At 34.0% G+C, this 22498-nt stretch overlaps 1 protein-coding gene across 7 annotated transcripts in view; it reads right to left on the reverse strand.

Moving 5' to 3' along the window:
* LOC126968397 (GATA-binding factor C) overlaps positions 1–21877 on the reverse strand; it is a 136512-nt gene extending 114635 nt beyond the window's left edge. For all 7 annotated transcript variants that reach the window (XM_050813411.1, XM_050813410.1, XM_050813408.1 and 4 more), the window contains exons 1-2: positions 21602–21877; positions 6044–6397 (exon numbers count right to left, since the gene is read on the reverse strand). In XM_050813411.1, coding sequence (XP_050669368.1) covers positions 6044–6287 — 244 coding nt within the window. In that variant the 5' untranslated portion in view covers positions 6288–6397; positions 21602–21877. The remainder of the gene's footprint in view (positions 1–6043; positions 6398–21601) is intronic.
* Positions 21878–22498: the final 621 nt, after the last annotated feature.

Raw genomic sequence — 22498 nt, forward strand, 5'->3', positions numbered from 1 at the left:
TATTTCATTTATACTTTCATACGTTCCTAGCACAAATTAAATGGATAGGAGAATACAGAAAGTTGTAAAAAAATCATGTAGATTTACTTGCAAATGAGAAAGGTCTGCTTACATGGAACTATCGGCAAGCTTTGCGAATTCGTCCTCTTCTTGATTCAAATTTTTTATTATGGTCTATACCAACTTTTAGCTAAAACTTACATAATATTACATTTTATATTTAGCTATCATAAGTCATTTTCCTCTGTTCTTTATTTTCTAAATGAGACTCCCTTTCTTTTTCAACTAGCTTGATTATATTAAAACAATAACCAGTATATTTCTAGGTATATAATAGAATTATAATAGCAACGCTCAGTTTAATGATTTGTCGAATTTCGTGATTCTACATTTGTAACTGAAGATGAGTAAAACTTTCTGAATTGTCACACGAGGGTGTATTTGTTCATAGAGTTGAGGAATATTTGTTTCAGCGCGTATGTGTACAAAGTTTAAGCGATCTTCCACTTCGCAGGATTGCCACATTGCGAGTATTTAATTTGGATCAAAAGCTGCATTAAAATAAGCTTATGAAATTTTTTTTATAATAAACGATATCTATCTATTTATTTAAAATATTAGATTATATTGAATTTAAACAATCGTTACGGGGAAGTGTACCAAGAATACTGGCAGCATTTCCGCGTTGGATAGCTAGGCTGATCCGTTAACCGAAATAGCTGCCAGCGCTTGGGTTTGCAGTAACCCTATTGAGGCGCTAGATAGTACTAAGTACTGTGTACATTTTCCGCGTCCTGGGCCTTTAAAAAAAATTCAAATTTCGGCATTATTTAGGTACTTTCCTTCTATAACTCGTAGATAGGGTTATAGAAATAAGTTTTCTGATACCTACATATAAGGCCTTAAATGTTAATTGCTTCTATTAATTAGACAGTAAACACTCGTGTAAATATTCAATCAATAAACTTGTAATTTATTTTATCTATTATGTAGGTACCACTACGTGTTCCTCCTTATTCTTAATTTATTCCAATCAGTTAGTAGCTGGCAATGATTGTGGATTTAATTTTAGATGTTAATTGCATGTGAGGTAATAACCAATTCGGACATAGAAAAATGATTTTCCTTTCTATAGCTATTACCTATTCTCCGGTTTATTTATGTAGGTGAGATTGTTTGGACATGTCGAGAGAATGAATGAAGAACGATTGACGAAGAAAGTGTATAAGGCCAGTGTGAATGAAAGTGTTGGAAGGGGTAGACCTAGGCGGACGTTTCAAGATCAAATCTGGGATGTCTTGAAGAAAGGCCAGGTCAAGAGTACCCTAAACCGGAGCGCATGTATGAAAGGAATAATGAAAATGGACGAAGCGAAACAAGTATGTAAGGATCGTAGCAAGTGGAAAGAAGTGGTCTCTGCCTACCCCTACGGGAAAGAGACGTGATTTTATGTATGTATGTTTTTATGTAGGTACCTACCTAGCTATATAGTATCACACATCTACACAATGGAAAACAACTTAGCAAGCACAGAAGAAATGTACTAACAAACAAAATGATAATGTTATTTCACTTGCAATTATATTTATCTAATTACAGCACATTATCTGAATATTTGACGGTTACAATTCAGTCATAAATAACTCTAAGCCTGTCTTCAAATTGAAATACAACTCACGCGTCACCATTTTCTCAGTAAAAACAATCTTAATTTGGTTACCATTTCCAGCTAGGTATGCCATGTCGTAAGTCGTGTCGTCTGTTTAATAATACTAAGTACGGAGAAAATAATTAATGTTTCATGGCATCATTATTTTGTGCCACGATTATCGCAGGCTGGTGTGCGTGCTAGGTGGAGATGTCATAGCGTGCGCGTGCGCAAGCCCCGCCCCCCGCATCTAATTGCGCCAATGTGAACGCAGCTTTTCACGCACACACGCATTTTTTCTCAAATACGCACAGTTCCACGCACACGCAACGAACAGTGCATTAGGCAAATGCATTCTGTTTTTGCAACGTTAATTCATTGTTAAATTACAAAAGAAAATAATGTAGCCACTGCATAATGAATAGCTTACACACCATAATTATACTTAATGTCTGTTAGAATTTCAGAAGTAAACGCCGGATGAATGTAAAAGTAAATTGAAATTGTGATAACTAAAATAAATACGCTAAAAGTTGAAATGAAAGGCAAAATGGAGAAGGAATCAAGAGATGAGAATAGTCGTTGGTATACAAATATTATTTAGGTAGGCAGACATCTATTTTAACAAGTCTCCGTCTGTCGTTTGTGGTTTTAATTGCTAGTGATGAGTGCCAGATATTTACTTATTGGCGTAATTGAAATGTGCTTTTTCAATTAAACAGAGGAATTAATAGGAAGTCTGAAGAATAGAGTTAAACTCAATGTTTGTATAAGTTTTTAATAATTATTTTAGTCTTTGAGACTTCATCCTATTATCTACTCCATTCTTTTTACTTAAGTAGTCAACCTATAGATTAGTGTATTTCTATAGTAGTATATAATAGAATCTTTCACTATTCCTTGGGTAGCTAGGTATCAAAGTAGGTTAGGTTAGTTACCTACATTCAATGATGCGCGCCAAAAAGACCTATATTTTTTATGGAATAAGAGGACAAACGAGCGTACGGGTCACCTGGTGTTATGTGATCACCGCCGCCCACACTCTCCTGCAACACCGGAGGAATCACAAGAGCGTTGCCGGCCTTTAAGGAAGGTGTACGCGCTTTTTTTGAAGGTACTCATGTCGTATCGTCCCGGAAACACCGCACAACGAAGCTCGTTCCACAGCTTCGTAGTACGAGGAAGAAAGCTCCTTGAAAACCGCACTGTGGAGGATCGCCACACATCCAGATGGTGGGGATGATATCCTAACTTGTGGCGTGTCGTGCGAAGGTGGAATATATTTAGATTTACTTATAATTCTAATTTATTATAGGTAGATACTAGATAGGTGCGTAGGTTCTATTTTTCCGCGCCTTTTTAAGTTTCACGTAGGTAGGATACATAAACATAACCTACATATCATCTCGTAGGTAATCTAGCTAAGCTATTTTGAAATACTCATTTAGTAATTAAAAAGCTTAAATATAGATTAGTAAGTAAGTAATTAGTAGTAAAAATCATTAATTTTATTTTTAATATAAAGTTTTCCCCTTAGTTGGTGATGGTCTTAACAAAACTACTTATATATATGCTTACAACTTTAAAATTGTATTAAATTTATTTAATTTCTTCGTATAGATAAATAAGAATTATATAACTCTTACATAACATACAAATGTAGTTCATAAAATATCTACTGGTATGTAATAAATAGTCAATTAAGCACCATTGAAAAATCAGGATCTTTTTAGATTTGAAAACGAAATACCTTCCCGGCCATGAAATACAAGTGCCATAAAATAAATAATATCGTCCATATCATTAATCGTGTCAGCATAGTATAAGTTATGGTGAGCGTAAAATATACCCATATCATGTTACACAGTTCTATAGACCGCTTAGTAATATGACTGAGAAGTAAATGGTGACGTATCGAAACAAAATAGGTAACAGTATATTTTTAAGTAAGATAAATTAGTAAGCTTTTTTATACAAGACATAAACGGTCGAGATAATACTAATAAATAAATATTGACTTTTTACACAAATTATCTTGCCCCAAACTAGGCATAACCTGTATCTACTTATGGGTACAATGATATATTTAATACAATATACTTAAACATACATAAATACTTATAAACATCCATAACTCGGAAACAAACATTCAAATTTATCTTATTAATGTTTGCACCTTCCGGGATTTGAACCCGGGGCCTCTAGCTCAATAGGCAGGATCACTAACCACTGGGCTAATTGGGTCGTCTTAGTCGATAATGACTTAGTTTTATTGTAATAAGAGATGATGAAACAAGTGATCTTAAAGTTAGTGATTCACCCTGCCAACTAAAATTCAGTGCTGATCAGGATTTCAAGGCTACCTTAAGATATGAGATGTTTTATGTAACAAAGAGGACAAACGAGCATACATACATACACCTGATGGTATATGATCACAACGGTCCATACTCACTGGTAACACTAAGGAATCACAAGAACGTTGCCATTCCTTTAAATTATGGCGTCGAATAAACTATGCATAAAATACAGATCTAAGCTGAAGCTACTGAAGTAGACCAATAATTTCACTAGATAGCTATGGTGATATATAAAAGACATAAAAGGCATTTATTTTCTCAAAATTGATTCCTTTTTGATATCAGTTCAAACACTACCACAGCTTCGGAGACGGAAACGGCGAAAGAAATTCTCCCATCATAGCGGCAGAAGGCGGCGCCATTTAGCTGGAATCCTGTGCAATTAAAGCCACAGAAAAAAAAATTTTTAGCAGGATATCAATCAATATTCCCTATTTTTGGTATCCTAAATCCTCAGTCTGATAGTGAAATGTACGCCTAAATAAAACAGCCTAACACTTCCATCTTCTTTTACATACATCACTCTCATATGATACAGTTTTACCTTTTAACAGTAGTACTCATTACTACTAACAGTTAGTAAAAAGCTATTCCAATTAATAACTTTTACTACTAATCTTCAAACTATGTAACACATATTATTATTGTATAACATCTTTACTATCAACGTAAGCATAAACATTACCATATATATGGTGAAGGTATAGGTAGGTAATAGTGTAATCGGGTATAGGTAATTTAAAATAATATTCAATATTACTATGCTTATTACAACTTCACATCGTCTTGGGGCTATTCGAGATAAAGTAGAGGCAAACAGAATATTACAATCAATGTTTTAGTAATCTTAATAATCTAATCGAGAGGTACACGACAAATGAATTCTCAGATTTAGATGCAATCGCAGGAACAAGAAGCCATCCCAAGTGAGGACAGAACACGATAAGAGCTTACAAACAGGCTGAAAATCTTATCCGAAACACACATAAAGTACTGTACATAACTGCTGTGAATGCGACGAAATCGATTCTCAGTTCCGATTCCGAGAAGTGACACAATTTCTTAAGTGTCACATCACTACCGACGCACAGTTTAATAAATTAAAAACTTACCACTTTACGCTAACCTAACCCTTAACGACGTGTGTTCGTATCAAGATCCGGACCTATTCGGGTGTGTATTGAGATTATAAAGAGCCACCTGTCCCCACGAAAACTTTATAGCAACCATAAAATACAAACCACAAAAGTAAAAAACAAAGAGGTATGGTAACGATTTTTTCCTTTACGGCCCGAGGCCCATTTGAGATCGTGTTTACCTAAGCTGTCACCTAACAGAACGGCAATTTTGACATGTCGGGTCGGCTAAATTAATTGTGAAGCTCTTGAGAGATATCGCCTGATTCGCGATAAGATTACAAATGTGCTCCTGAACTGGACAACAATTTGCCTTAAATTCTGACAGTCCGCCCGACGAATTTACAACACGCTCAACAAATTTAATTAACACGATATTTCCCTTAAATTGCAAAGTTTTCTGTACTTTAAATTATCTTTATAGTACAGCAAATTATTGCTGTAACTGTCTCAAATTCCAAATTTGTTAATGATGACATGAAAACGAGTTAAAAATTTTATTGTTACACTTCGATAAATTTTTTTTTTGTTACAACTACACAAACCACTTCAAAATTACAGAAAATATATAAATATAGTTTTTAAAATGAAATGGCAGGCAATTTAGCAAAGGAACCTCCCACTGGAGGAGGCTCCTTTGCACAGGATGCCAGCTAGATTATGGGTATCACAAACATGTGTAAACATTATTGTGTTTCGGTCTGAAGGGCGCCGTAGCTAGTGAAATCACTGGGCAAATAAGATTTAACATCTTATGTCTCAAGATGACGAGCGTAATTCTAGTGCTTCTCAGAATGAATATTTCAAAAAGAGTGGCACTAATTACGCAATAAATATATTTACTGAAACTCTATTATAGAGTACAGCATACATGTAGTTGAATTAGCAAGAGTTCTTACCATGCGATCCCACAGCGGACGAATAAGGGGCATGCATTTGTTGATGGTAGTAGCGGGCCCGACTATGGTGCCCGCCTTCCAGCGGCGAGTGGAAGAAGCCATCGCCGTTAGCGTCGGAGCTGACGTCACCAGCGGCAGGACTGCCGTTCACCCGGCTGTCGTACCAGCGCTGCTGGAGCGTGCCAGTAGAGCCACCACCCTCGCCGCTCATGTCCATGACCGCAGTACCGCCCTCACAAACCATGCATCGCTTTTATGAACACGCACTTTAAGTTCGCACTGTCCGCATCTCATTCACGAACGAATCTTAACATTTTATGTTTGCCTAGTCGAAGCGCCTCATGCCTTGCGGATCTGTAACAAAGTTCATGGGTTATTCACATATAAAGAATCATCAATAAATAAAACATTAAAAAATAATTCTAAAAGAATCAATTTTGAGAGAATTAATTCCTTTTATGTCTTTTAGGTTTGTCAATCGGCAACGAAAAATTTCATTATGGTTTTCAACTCGAGTATCTACTAAATAGATTCACAATTTAAGCTTTTTATTTATTGAATGAATGAAATGTCTCGAAACAAGAAGTCTCGGAATGTACTCGCATTATGTGCTTTAAGTCAAAGTCAAATAAACTTAATTCAATAAGGCTTAAACTAAGCGCTTTTTAATCGCCACTATAAATATTTGTTTTAAATCACTGAATTTACCATATAATCGCAAATAGTTGAGCTCGTGAGAAGAATATACAAGAAACTCAACGGCCACTCTTTATACACTTAAAAATCAAGAACATATACTCCGTAAATATATATATTTCTATACATGAATCAATCCTATCTCCCAAAAGTGCATAAAGACATTTGCCTCTGTTTCTAACTAGGCATAGTTTCTTCCACTCCTATCGACCCTTAAATTGTTCTTGAATGTTATAATTACATCTCATCGAATATAGGTCGCTACAAAACCGCATCCGCTCATGTGTTTAAGCTATTAACAGAACATCCCAGACTTGATCGAACGGAAAGACTTACGTCTGACCTTTTATCCACATTAGAATTTTTTGAAAATAAGGGACGCAACGAGCCGGACGTTGAGCTGATGGTAATTGATATGCCCTGCCCATTACAATGCAGTGCCGCGCAGGATTCTTGAAAGACCCAAAAATTCTGAGCGGCACTACAACTGCGCTCGTCACCTTGAGACATAAGGCGTTAAGTCTCATTTGCCTAGTAATTTCACTAGCTACGGCGCCCTTTAGACCGAAACACAGTAATGCTTACACATTACTGCTTCGGCAAATAAATAATAGAAGAACACAATACGAGATTTTAAATACGATATTAATAATTTCCATGTCAAAAATAACTAAAATCTCCAAAATACACATAGCCTTTCATTGTGTATTACATTAAGGATGTATGTCTAGTGGTAATATTTAAGCTAGGTATCTATCTTGGTGTATGGAAAACAAAATTAGTGTCGGTTGTTAGCAAGATCAAACAAATTCAATAAAAGTATACACGCATACTATATTAAAAAGAGACAATCAATTAAGATAAAACCGACGCGTTATCGGTAAGCCGGTGATATTGACACGGTTTTTGATTAAGTGTTATCGCAAACACTTGATACGGTCCCGATAAGTAACCGCATGTTAAGCGGTGGTATAAGTAAGCAGTGATTTTTATTGCTAATCTTACTAGAGATATCAATCAATAGGCATGTTAAAAGGCAAAATTTGTAGTTCTATATTCTATTAATACTTCACATATGTTTTTCGTTGTCTATGATTATGTTATCAGTTAGAACGTTTAAAAATTACTGTCTCTCCGCAACCTTGTTTGAAATTGAAATATTAAGAATACATTTACATGTTGTATGGTACTATTCGCTATAAACCATATAGATATATTTAAAGTTAGCTAAATATTGTTTCGTTTTATTTCATCACATTAAATTGAAATTAAATTTAAAAGCAAACTGAAATCACTGTTTATAAAAGAGATGATGTTAAGTGATCACCGCCGCCTATATTCTCTTGCAACACCAGAGGAATCACAGGAGCATTGCCGGCCTTTTAGAAAAGTGTGCGTGCTTTTTGGATAGAAAATTAGATTGAATTGGATTTAAAAAAACATATAGATTCCAAAATTTGTGACAAAATTGGAGTATCAGTTAAAAATTAATTTTATACCTACTTTACCGATTTTAAATAGGTAGGTAGGTATAAAAAATGCATAAAATGATAAGAAAACTGGTATAGGCAAATTTTTAATTAAATTATACATATAAATGGCAGTTATAATTCAAAATAACCTTCAGAATTGGGTATTTATTTTGCCTTTTGTATGAAACGTGACAAGAGTTGAATACCAAGAAAATGCCAAGTTAGTGTTGAAGTATAAACTAGGTAACATGCGGGTAAGTACTGGCTCGTACGTGCCACATGGACACACAAAGAATAAATTATTTATTTATTCATGCATCCGACTCACTAACATGGCCTAAGAATTTGCTTCACTTGTTAAAATATTATGCAATTAATAGCATGTTTTATTCATTCATTCATTATCTCTGGAGTGTAGGCTTAGAAGATGCACAGACATTAAAAAAAAAAACTTGAATGAAGGAAGAATGTCGAGTTTGTTTTGGTCATGCACAGCGGATGGATGAAGGTACCCGGGGCCCAGTGCTCTGTGAACGGCTAGATCGAAATCCTGCCACAAATTAGGATATCATCCCCACCATCTGGATGTGTAGCTTCCTCCACAGTGCAGTTTTCAAGGAACTTTCTTCCATGCCACTGCAAAGCTGTGGAATGAGCTACCTTGATTGGTGTTTCCGGGATGATACGACATGGGAACCTTCAAAAGAAGCGCGTACACCTTCATTAACGAGTGGCAACACTCCTGTAATTCCACTTGTGTTATCACTTAACATCAGGTGACCTTTACACTCGTTTGTCCTCCTCTTACATAAAAATAGTAGATTGATGCTCTAAATTTAACCTTAATATCAATTTCTGTTATTATTTATTTGAAGCTCCTTCTCAAATTCTAATAACTTGCGAAAATCAAAATGTAAAAACCTAATCAAGTTTATTAAAACATAACAGCATTTTTTTTGATTATTCGCATTTTTTTTATATTTGGTCATGAGGAGATAATGTATAAAAGTTGTTTGACTAAACAAATATGTAGAGAAAATGTTGTTTGAAGTAATAGGAAAGGTCGACCTAGATAGTATTAGTAGATCAGATTAAGATGTTCTGAAATGAGACCAAGGTCAGGAGTAGAAAGAATTAAAGAGAATTTATGAAATGTTGATTGATGCGGTAGAATCTAGACAAGTTTATCAGTCAGTTAATTTTGATGATTTCTTATATTTATGTGCTTATCTGTTCTTAAATAAAATACTTTTTAAAGGATTAAAACGGGGGGCTGCAGATGAAAATTTCATCTGCAGTCCCCTTGAAAACGAAATCTGGAAAGGCATAAAGGCATTATTTTCTCAAAATTGATTCCTTTACAATTCTATTTGATGCCATTTCCAATAACTACTACCGCTTCGGAATAAATGGCGCGAGAGAAGAAGCGGCGCAAGAAACTCTTAGTTAAAAAAAAGTTCTTGAAACGTCGGGCTAACTAAAATAATAATAAAAATGTAACTTTTCCGCAAAAAAACTAATGTCAAAACAAAGTTACAGTTACACGCGTTTTAATCCTTTAAAAAGTGTTTTATTTAAATCTGTAACACTCGCGTTAAACAAAGAAAATACTATGTTATCCGTTTTGTTCTCAGCTGTAATTTAATCCAGTTAATGGTAAAAAAATCCTGTATAATTACTAAAGAGAAAAAGTACAAGTTGAATGTTTCTTAAGTAAATTCGACGAATCCAATAATGGTTAGCATTATTAAGTTATACGCAGTATGTGTAGGTTAAATTTTCTTCTAACTTTATCACAATTTGAAAATAATTTTAAAGTCGACGAAATTTCAACTTTTTTACATTATTTCATTTTTCATACATTGAAATTCCCAAATAACACTTTTCTGTTATGTTATTAACGTAAACATATACTCTAAGCTCTAGCGGCTTTAAAAATAAACTTGGTATCAAGGTATACTTGAGAATAAACCAAGAATATGCAAAATGTTCACATATTGACATTTTGTTTATGATTGGTTTATTCGGACGTAAATCGTTTCCCGCGTTTATTTGCAAGGGTGCTTGATATTCGGAAAACTTCAGAATTATCATTGTATTGACAGTGTTGTCAACGATATAGTCAACATTTTGTGTATTCTTGGTTTATTCGCAGGTATAACTTTATACCAAGTTTATTTTTAAGGCCGCTAGAGCTGAGAGCGTTGTTTCACGTTATAACATAACAGAAAAGTGTTTTTTTGAAAATTTCAATGTATAAAAAATGAAGCGATGTATAAAAGTTGAAAGTAAAAAAGTAGACTTATTATTAAGATCGGCAAGATTCTAGTTTTTATTTTTTCTTATTTTACTGTGTGTTTATACTGCAGTATTACTATGCATTGTTATCTAGGTATCAATGGAATATAGGTACTCTATATATATACCAGTGGGAGGCTCCTTTGCACCGGATGCCGGCTAGATTATGGGTACCAACCAAGGGCGCCTATTTCTGCCGTGAAGCAGTAATGTGTAAGCATTACTGTGTTTAAGTCTGAAGGGCGACAACTTATGTCTCAAGATGACGAGCACATTTGTAGTGCCGCTCAAAATTTTTGGGTTTTTCAATAATCTTGAGCGGCACTGCATTGTAGTGGGCAGGGCGTATCAATTACCATTATATATATTGACTTTATTATTTAATTAATGAGTAGTAGAGTAATAAATTATTATTATGATAAGATTATGTCAATTTCACAGATACGTAATACTGATAAGTTCACATAGTATTCTCATTATTATTCGATGCGATAAAATAATGTATGTATTGTACTTAGTATGTATATAAAAAAAAATCGAAACATAACTAACAAATCATACATACAAATATGGTATTTTAAAATAACTAATAACTAAGAATAAGGGCAATAGAGATAAAAAATAGAGGTTAACATTAATATAAATGACTTTCTTAATGATACCACAGATTGGGAATGGAGCGACCATCAGGCTATTTAATAATAAATTTTGTTGTACGTACTATATTACATTGTCCCAATATTTTTATGAAAAAAGAGAAGCCCGCTGAATTTTTTGCGCCCGTTCTTCTCTGAATATAAACATTTGAACTAACTTCTCAACATTTAAAGTAAAAGAGACTCAATAACAAAAAAATCGCATGTATTAAAACAATCCCGCAGAAAAAGAGGGCAAAAGGCTAAATCATACACATTGAATGAAATTAGATTAAGGTTAAGACAAATATATAATTAATTATTTAATGATACATAGGAGAAGCACTTATAGAATTTATAAGACTAGAAAGACTGTGACAGCTGTGAAAACATCGCAAAAAAAAAGAGCGGCAAATTGTTAACCTCTATTTTCAGCAACACACGAAAAACAAAGAGAGATACATATCGCGAGTGTACGACGTAGCTTGTCATGCACACTAAAGGAATAAACCTGGCCTGTTATCGTGCGTTGCCACGCAGCAAGAGGCTCTATTTAGAATTATAAATTATCTATGTATAATACATGTTAAAATGTAAGTTCTTCTTCTTGTGACACTGACACAGGTCGTGGTCATCACGAAGTGACATCTTTTAGGGCAGATTAGATTTGCCCCACGCGCATTCCCCACATTTCCCTGCTGGCCTACAGCCTGGAACACTCGACCAATGGACCGCCTACAGCAGATTTAATTTGGTTGGTCCATCACATGAGCGACCTTCAGTGCCCTCTGGTGCCCTCCACTATGACCTGCACTACAAGGCGCTCAATGGACTAACTCTCGCGCCGGAAGACGTGTCCGAAGAACTGAAATATGTGACTCTGTACTAACACCGATAGTTTTTATAGTTCTTGGAGAATGAGATGTTGTTGCGAAACTCAGTCCAAGAAACACCTTAGTTCATCACGTGTCAACAAATTGGAAACTATATTAAGATAAGGCTCAAGAACATACATTCACGCAAATGAGATATCGCAAATCACACTTCGCTTTCATGCGCAAAGAATAATCTGCCGATATCTGACAGAAAACATCTATAGATATATTTAATTTTATCAAGTGTTTTTGGTGGAAATTAACTGTATAGAGATTGGTAACATTGATAATTGGTCAACTGTCTTAGTTGGCAATTTTTATACGAAGTGACGGGAAGATAAACACGTTCTCTTGACATTACATAAGACTGAGAGAGAGTCTAATTCAAAATAGGACACGATTTCACTTATTGAACATCGAAATTCACGAACCCATTCGAAAAAGTTTGCCTCAGACCTGAGAAAATCTGGCGTAAGAAACTCAACCGGCTTCTTTTCTTCATAAACATATGACTATAATGTGTTACCGTACAAAAAGAATAATATTAGTCAGTCCATTCCCAATCTGTGGTTATCATCAAGAAAGTCATTTATGTTATACTAACCTTTACCACATTTTTTAACAATTCTTTTGAATTACGTAATACATTTATTTTGAACAATTTGGGATCTTGTTGTAAAGGCATATACATCGCCTCACAAAAGACTTATTTAAGTATGTTTAGCACAGTAATTTTACTAGCTACAAGCTCCCTTGAAGCTGAAACAAAGTGCCTGCATATTATTGCTTGACGACAGAAAAAGGCACCGCTTTTGTAAGATACTAGCCAGCATCCTGTACAAAGAAGTGTCCCACTGGTAAAAGATTTAAGGGGACATTTGTTCCCACAGATCTACGATATCATATATGCAGAGTAACTGCTTTCCCCATCAAGCACATTTATCTTGGAGGAGGAGACCTTAATGAATTATGTTTGGAGTTCATCTATATCGTCCTTACCGCGTTTGAATACTTCATTGAACAGTTAGTCTACAGGTCAGGTCCCGCAAAAGTAATTTTTATCAAAGCCTTTAATTCCGTCTAATGCAATTTCCTCTGTAACATCCTCTCAGAGCAAGTCACTAGTTCTCTGAGGATAAATATGAGCTGATAAGACCAGTAATATAGGTTCAGCAGAGCTTTAGTAGTAGTAATAATTAATGACTGAATAATTAATATACCACTCCGAACTAATTTATTTACCAATACTCTTTTTTTTCGAGTGTGACTTGATATAGATTAGAGATTAATGCAATAAAAACACAATTTTCTAATTGATACTATGCAATGAGCACAATAACAAATACGTCTAAATAAAAGACTTTTAAAGGATTAAAACGCGTGTAGGTAATTATTGTAACGGTTTTACATTAGATTTGTTTGTTTGTGGCATTTGTGTACAGCAAATACAACCTCCGAGGAAATAAATGGCGCTAAACTTCATAATGACAACTATCACAAATACTATCTTTGACACACTTCATCTGTAGTCCCCCTGAAAACGAGATCTGGAAAGGTTTTGAAACGTCGGGTTAACTAAAATAAAAATTTAACTTTTACGCAAAAATCTAATGTAAAACAGTTACAATTACACGCGTTTAAATCTTTTAAAAGTGTTTTATTTAAATGTGTAACACTCGCGTTAATTAAAGAAAATACTATGAACAAATATGTAATTATTGAAGACTCTCAATAATTATTACTTTACATGAATTGAGTCTTCGAGCCGACAAGCAATATTTTAATTAAATTAGCTTTAAAAAACAAACATATAATAGATGGGGTAAAATATTACACTTACAGCAGATAAGATGATTTATATGAAGAAATATCTTAAGATCAGACAATCCTTACCAACTCGCGATAAGATGAAATCTTAACTAATGAAAATTGATACAGCTGCCGCCTTCAAAACAATCACAACTGCTAAACCCGCTATCTACCAATCGACTAAAAAAGATTTATTGATAAAGTAAAATAAATCGGTCGGTTATCGCAATTTGCGTCTATTCCATGTTCCATCGTTATATCAAATTGATATGATATAGATAAAGACGCGGTACACCTGCATAGCACATCATTTTGATTTTTATTACTTCAAGGCTCTTGGCGATTTATGCTTCCTTAGTATTCTTCTCATCACAGTCGTTCCCTCATTGCTGAGGATCGTGACTCCGCTTAAGTTCGTCTACAGCTTTCCTCCATGTGTTTCGGTCTGTCGCATGGTGGAGTGCGATGCTGATGGGTTGGTTAGTCTGCTCGGATATTTGGTCAGACCTCTTGGTCTATTCCCCTCAATTTTAACGTTCACCATCAGACGTTCTAGGTTATCAGCACCGTATCGTCGACCTATTCTAATACTTATTTATTTAAATATTTTTTTTTGGAAATAATAATAGAAAGAGGTTTATTACTTAAGCCGGAAGACGTCCACTGTTGGACAAAGGTCTCCACGACGATTGGTCCTGCGCTGCCCTCAACTAATCTATTCACGTGATCTTGACCAGATCGTCGGTACATCTTGTGAAGCTTACCAAAACTGCGTCTTCCGCGTAAGAGGCTCAAGTGATGGAAAAAAGACAAGCACCCATGGACATCCAGGGGTAAAGAGATTGGTTTCCGTCCTTCAAGTTGGGAGTATGATGAAAGCCCCTAACTCACTTAGAACCTGACTTTTTTTTAAATGAGCGTATCCATAAGCCAGTATACTTACAAATTATATTAGTTATTAAAGCTATGCCTTACTAATTTTGTCGAGGAATTTATTGGAAAGGTTACCAGTTCAAATTCAAATTTTTTGAATAGGATGTGACATAACTTATTGAAAGTCAAAAACTAACCCCCAATTCCAAAACGAATGCCTCAGACCTGAGACGAATACGTGCATCTGTTGTATCATTGAGAAAGTCATTTATGTTATAATAACCTTTACCACACACGTCCAAGAGAAATTCAGGCATTAATATTATGTATAAAATAGTCTATCCTCAAAACGAAATACTAAAGAAGAAAAAACGTACTATATCTATCAACAAACCATTTTCGCTGATCTATTTTTAAATATTGCAAAAATTTACACCTGTATAGGAACATAAGTCGTCCGTTACATAAACTTGTCAAATAAACATAATAACAGCTAATCAAATTTTAAAATCAGTTTAATACATCCTGTTTGAAATTTTCAAGATCATAGACAAAAACTCACAGATAATGCATATTCTTTTATGCCCCAGAATATACGATATGTCTAAATGTCAGCGTGTCAATAAAACAAGCATATCCAGATTATTATGTAGGTAAAAAATAATAATAAATCTATGAGAACGAAGCAACCTAATCAATTATTTACATATCCATATTTATAAGTAAACTAATCGCCTAGATTTGTGATGTGTAAAATTTGCTCAAAAAACATTTAATAAACGCCTTAAAAATCTAAGAAGAAACCTGATACGTTTGTGAAAATAAGTATTTAAAACTAAATTCAAGGATGAATTGTTTATTATAATCTATGTTTACATACATACATTTATTTATTGTTAAAACTCTGTTTACTGAGAGAAGGGTCATATCGAAAATTGTCTCTACCTATCTGTATTACTCATACTAATTGTAATTGGCGATACTTACACTAGGGTCAATAACCGAAATTCCCTTTAGTTCGCCACCGAATGCAACAATTAAATATTTCATTTTAGTAATACGTTTTTATAACGTGAATCTATTTCAATAAATCACAGTTAACATATAGATAAGCCCTGATATGAATTTATCAATACATTCCGTGTGTGCTAATTATTTCTAATCGTACAGTTATAGTTTAAAAGTGAATCTAAAAAGAATAATGCTTGTACTGCAATTTTCCATGGAAAAATCGATAATAACATAAAAATATCACTGTCTTTTTATGGAAATACATTGAATCATTTTGATTAAAATCTAGGATTTTGTTTTTGGCGTGATTTTCTAAGTAGAGTTGCGAATAAATAACAGGCCAAGAAAACCTAAACTAAGACACAGGCAAATTAATATTGTACTTGTAAGCAAAGCCCATATAGAACAAAGTTATTTACCTACCTTGCAATTAAAAATAAATCAAATTGAAATATAAATATATCCTTAACCAACCCAACGAGTCAAAAAACTATGAAACCATTAGCTTCATAATAAACATGGTAGCTAACACGGAGCTTATCAAAGTACCGCTTATTAAGATTAGGGCAACTTCCAATTAAGATAATTGATTTCTTGGCTCGCTTCTATCTGTGTGTAAGTGTATCTTATAAAATATGTAGAGACGACCAAGTTATTTGATAAGTTTAAATGTTACTGCTTAGTTTAATAACATTATTAAGTTTTCCTAATTATTTTTCATAATAATTCACTGATAATCTGACGTTTACTTTTGCAATTTGTCTGTTTGTTTTGGTAGTAATGAATTTATTTAACGCGTTTGAGTTATTTAACAGCATTACAAACTTTAACTTTTATAGCTGGAGATTGGTATCAAAAAGATTGGCTTAAGAATGTCAATATGGGTGCATTTGTTTGCATTGCATTAGATAATCATGAATTGGAATACGACCAACTGATTTTTTTTCCAATTAATTGTGTTATGAAAACACGATGTGGCCGGAGAACTATCTGACATAATGTATATCGTTCGATTTTTTTTTTTTTATGGAATACGAAGAACAAACGAGCGTACGGGTCACCTGGTGTTGAGTGATCACCGCCGCCCACAGTCTCTTGCAACACCAGAGGAATCACAAGAGCGTTGCCGGCCTTTAAGGAAGGTGTACGCGCTTTTTTTGAAGGTACCCATGTCGTATCGTCCCGGAAACACCGCACAAGGAAGCTCATTCCACAGCTTTGTAGTACGAGGGAGAAAGCTCCTTGAAAACCGTGCTGTGGAGGATCGCCACACATCCAGATGGTGGGGATGATATCCTAACTTGTGGCGTGTCGTGCGAAGGTGGAATTCGGCGGCAGGAATCAGGTTAAACAGCTCTTCGGAACACTCCTATTTGCGTACGAAAATTATTATTTTCGATTTAATTGTTTCTATTGGTTGTTTGGGTTTGTTCTTATTTTCCTTTCCTTTAAACCAAACTCATATTGCGGAAAACAAATTAAGATAACAATATTTCTACTAACTAATGAACAGCAACTGTTTCTAAGTAAATGTATTAGTTAGAAATACTGTAGTAATTATATAAGTTCTTCTCAGGGATCCGTGTCTACATGTTATAAAAGATTTTACTTGTGTGTCTGTCTGTCATTATTATCATTCTTATGCCTAAGTCCAACAATATTGAACCTCTAATTAACCCTCAAAAAGAGGCTTATTTCGCTATATGTTTATAGTATGTATAACCCACAGTGAGTTTTATAAAACGTTAAATAAAAAATGATACTAAGTTAAAAGATATTATTAAAATAAATAGTTTAATCTGATTGTAATATTAAATTGCTATAGTGTGTTAATTATCTATTAATTTTGTTAAGCTTGATCATATTTGCTAAACTAAACATACCAGTGGGAGGCTCCTTTGCACAGGAAGCCGGTTAGATTATGGGTACCACAACGGCGCCTATTTCTGCCGTGAAGCAGTGTTTCGGTCTGAAGGGCGCCGTAGCCAGTGAAATTACTGGGCAAATGAGACTGAACATCTTATGTCTCAAGGTGACTAGCGCAATTGTAGTGCCGCTCAGAATTTTTGGGTTTTTCAAGAATCCTGAACGGCACTGCATTGTAATGGGTAGGTCGTATCAATTACCATCAGCTGAACGTCCTGCTCGTCTCGTTCCTTATTTGCGTAAAATAAAACATATATTTAAAATCATAACAAATTAGACTGAAAGCGTGATCCGGAAAGGTCTCGTAACGTCGGGTTAACTAATAAAAATAGAGTTTTTATTTATATTAATAGCAATAAACCTATCTAGTGATGGATTTACTTCAAATTATGATTAGTTTTGTATTAGAAACGAGACAGTTATAATTTCGGAAGTGTCAAGCTCTAAAATTCACAATTAATTAATTTTAACCCGGGTTCGAATCCCGGTAGGTGCAAGCATTTATATGATGAATATGGATGTTTGTTTCCGAGTCACGGGTGTTTAAATGTATTTATGTACGTTTATATGAATTTATGTATGTTTAAGTAAATATATTGTATTAAATATATCGTTGTCTTGTAACCCATAACACAGGCTATATATGCTTAACTTGGGGCAAGATAATTTGTGTAAAAAGTGTGTCAATATTATTAATATTACTATTATTATATTAACAGTGGGACACACATACACTCTACAATCTTAATGAGCTCTTGTTTTTCCGAACAAAGAGTATATAAAGAAAAGTTAAATTAAAATTATTTCAATCTCAGTGTATTTTGATTACATTATGTTCCACTTGGACAAGCGTGGCTTTGATAATTGGTAAAAAAAGTGTTTTTTTTTTTAAATTAATAACTATTTGGAAGTACCTATGTGGAGGTTGAGATGCAGGTACTATATTCAAACTTTTAAGAATTTTTTTAATGATTTATTTACTTTTTGATTTCAGTAAGTCAGTAAGTCGAATAGTTATAGTTTTTCATCTTGCAAAGATTAAACAGATATATTTTAAAAAAATAGTGCTGTAGTTGTCATTTTGAAATAAGAGTGGTAATCTACCGGTGGGAGGCTACTTTGATGGCGGAGATTATGGATACCACAACGGCACCTATTTCTGCCGTGAAGCAGTAGGTAATATGTAAACATTACTGTGTTTCGGGCGACGTAGTGAAATTACTGGGCAAATAAGACTTATCATCTTATATCTCAAGGTGACGAGCGCAATTGTAGTGACACTCAGAATTTTCGGGCTTTTCAATCCTGAGCGGCACTGCATTGTGAACGGCTGGGCGTATTTAGCATCAACAGAACGTCCTGCTCGTCCCAACCCATAATTTCATCAAAAAATATCATCACATCTTCTCATTAAAAGACTTTCGCATTAAAAGAAATACTTTTCGAGGTAAAATTTTTAACTTTCACATAAGCCGTTTATTGACCTACATGAACTTAATGATTTTAAGAATCAAAAGAATGCCGATAATTGATATATGTTATTTATTTTGTCTGGTCATATTTATTTCCTCGTGGATTTAAAACTTATGCCATGTATAAGTACGTACCTACTAATAACTCTTAAAAGGCATAAAGGCAATTTTTTTCTCAAAATTGATTCTGTCACTATACTAACACCGCTTCGGAAACACATGGCGCTCTGAGAGAGAAGAAACTAACTGTCATAGTTATTGTTATAAAATCATAACCTTATTAAATAATCTCAAAACTCCATTACATTTGCTTCTATTGCAGTTAATACGAATAGTTGCTAGCGGCATGATCGAGGCGACCTGTTTGATAATCGAATTTTATTAAAAATGAAATAATCGCCATGTCTTGACAAAAATAAGAATTATTCAGGCAAAGCCTATTTTATTCATTATTTCAGACTTTTTTATGACAATACGGCCTGCCCATAACAATAAAGTGCCACTCAGGATTCATGAAAAAATCTAAAACCTGAGCGGCACTACAATTGCGCTCGTTACCTTGAGACATAAGATGTTAAGTCTCGTTTGCCCAGTAACTTCACTAGCTACGGTACCTTCAGACCGAAACACAATAATGCTTACACATTACTGCTTCACGGCAGAAAAAGGCGCCGTTATGGTACCCATAATCTACCCGGTATCCTGTGCAAAGGAGCCTCCCACTGGTAAACTTTTGTTGGTTAAGAAAAAAGACTAAGTTATATTATAATTAAATTATTTAAATAAGACAACTAGGAACCTACCTAGGTTCTTATTATAAGCTATGACGATCATATATTTTTAATTGTCACTAACAGGATGTTTCAAGAACATACGGAAATATCTATACATACAGATATACGCACACATAGAGATACTTTATCGGTGGATAATCGGCGCACGCACATCTATATCAGCCGTATTTAAATTTCGAACGCGAACTGTCATGGCGGACAAAAGTAACGTCCCAGCACAAAACACTACTGCGTTGACATTGATCCGTCTCTTTGTATATTATAATATGTATCTATTATGTTAATAAAATACGAAAAAAATTGTATTGGAATATATAATTTATCGAAACCAATAGCGTTAGCGACATTAAAGACTAAATCTATTTTGTAGCTCCGATCATAAAATAAATGTAGGTATCGATTAGAAACAGCATATTATTATCAAATAATTTATTATTGTTTTTTAAGTTAATCATCACTATCTTGGTATTTTTTTTTTATTTTTTTACGGCTTTGGACACCACTATCTTGGTAACATTGTAAATGTCACAGATAAAAAATAGTTTCTTACTATTTTGCATGGGTGACACTGACAACTAAACTATTTTTTTTTTTCAATGTGCTCCTGCTAATTAAACAGTTGCCCTTACATTATTCAAAGATAACAACACAACTCTCATATACTTTTTATTAATCTGTGCATCAAAAATATCATTGTCACTAATTATTTTAAGTACCTATGCTATTTTACAACTATTAACGGATAAAGAATTGTCATTGTCCAGAAATTATTGAATAAAATATACATATTTATTATTCATATTATATGTTAAGAAAATGGACGCATTAAATTTTATCTATAATTTTCCCGCCACAAAATGTGGCGGCCATCTTAAAAATATGAATTTAAAGTTGTATAGTTCGATGGGATATCTTTTGATATTGCATAAATATCAACCTTGTATTGTAATATTATGCATATGCATATACAATATGTCAGAACATAATAATAAATAAGCTGTTATTCTGTTTCCAACATTAAATATAATGAATATCTCGCAGACTTTAAATGTAGAGATAGTGAGATTGGAACCAAAAAAATATAATTTACTATTTAAACAAACTAGTCAAATTTCTTTTCATTTAAATTTGGCTTAGTTACATTTCTACAAGGTTCTAGATTGTTTTTTAATATAATTAGATGAAGTTAGCAATGTATCACTCAAATTAAATGTAAAAAGAGTTACGCTTAAATATCAACGTGTCATGGAGAATACTTTATTTACCGACGGTGATATTACCATTCGCTACAAATATAAACTTCAAACAAAAAATATTCCTACAAAAATGTTAGAATTTAATTCAAATATTTTATTTTAAGGAGAATTATTTTAAACACCCCACATTTTGAATTTCATACCTAATTTTAGTAGGTGAGTAAGTATTTGGGAGATATATTCTAATTGGTTTTAAATGCATGTTTGTTTAGGTACAGTCAAATTGTGCCTAAGTACTTTGAATGGCTTCGGTCCAATCATCAGTAATCAATAAAAGCAGTAAATTAATATTACCGATTAGAAAAAAAATCATTTTCTCCTTTTGAAGAAGTTATTATCTAATAATAGATTTCTATCAGTGGCACGTATATTAAATAAATATTTCTAATTAAGATATGGATAACGATTGTAACTACAAATATAAATTTCACTGTTAAATACCTTAGAGTGTCCTTATTGATAACGTATCACTTAAATGTCGATCACTATCACAAATCACTATTACTGGCCTGATAAACAACACTGAATGACGCTCCATTCCGTCCGCAGGCTCATTTTTAGATAATAATATCACAGCCACATATGTAAAATACCTAAAAAATAGTATTAGAGCAATGTTTTGAATTGGATAGTGTTTGTAGGGCGCAGGCGCGTGAACGTTCGAGACTACAACAATACGTGCAGCGGCGTCGATGGGACGCAACCCGATACTAAACCAGTCCGTATGACTTTTTGTTCTGAGCGTGGTTCGGACCCGATCGTAACGGGTCGCCGGCCGCGGCCGACGCTCTCGGCTCCGCGCGATCTGATTGGCTGACGCGACACACGGGCGGGAAACGAAGGCGTGCCAATGGGAGTGTACGCTTTTAAGTTTTCTTTTTCTCTTTTTGGGCGGGAGAGTGTGGTTGTGTGCAGCGCGTCACTCGTGTTCGCACTTTGATGGATGGCGGGAGGCTACAATGGAAACATTTCTATGAACTCATGAAATTTTCTTTGACTCGATGTCGTTGTTTTACTATTTACAATGATCGTTTTAAACTTTGAATTATAAACTTGATAGAGGATATACTATTTCATATACAAATATAATAGGCTCTCCGTTTATTAAGAACACAACTTCTTCTTCTGGTTCAACTATATGTATTTTAATAAAATTGGAAATAAATACCTGAGGCACATTAGTAGAAAATGGCAAATGAACTTACCTACGCGAACTTTAAAAAAAAAAGGCTGAAGTAAAATGACTCAGCTTTATTTTTTGCATCATCAATCTTAAGTTTCGCTAGTTACTTAGGTAACATACTTACTTTTACTTCTTCAGATTTTATGGCCTTCTTA

Source organism: Leptidea sinapis, chromosome 15 (assembly GCF_905404315.1).
Source record: "Leptidea sinapis chromosome 15, ilLepSina1.1, whole genome shotgun sequence".
Lineage (NCBI taxonomy): Eukaryota > Metazoa > Arthropoda > Insecta > Lepidoptera > Pieridae > Leptidea > Leptidea sinapis.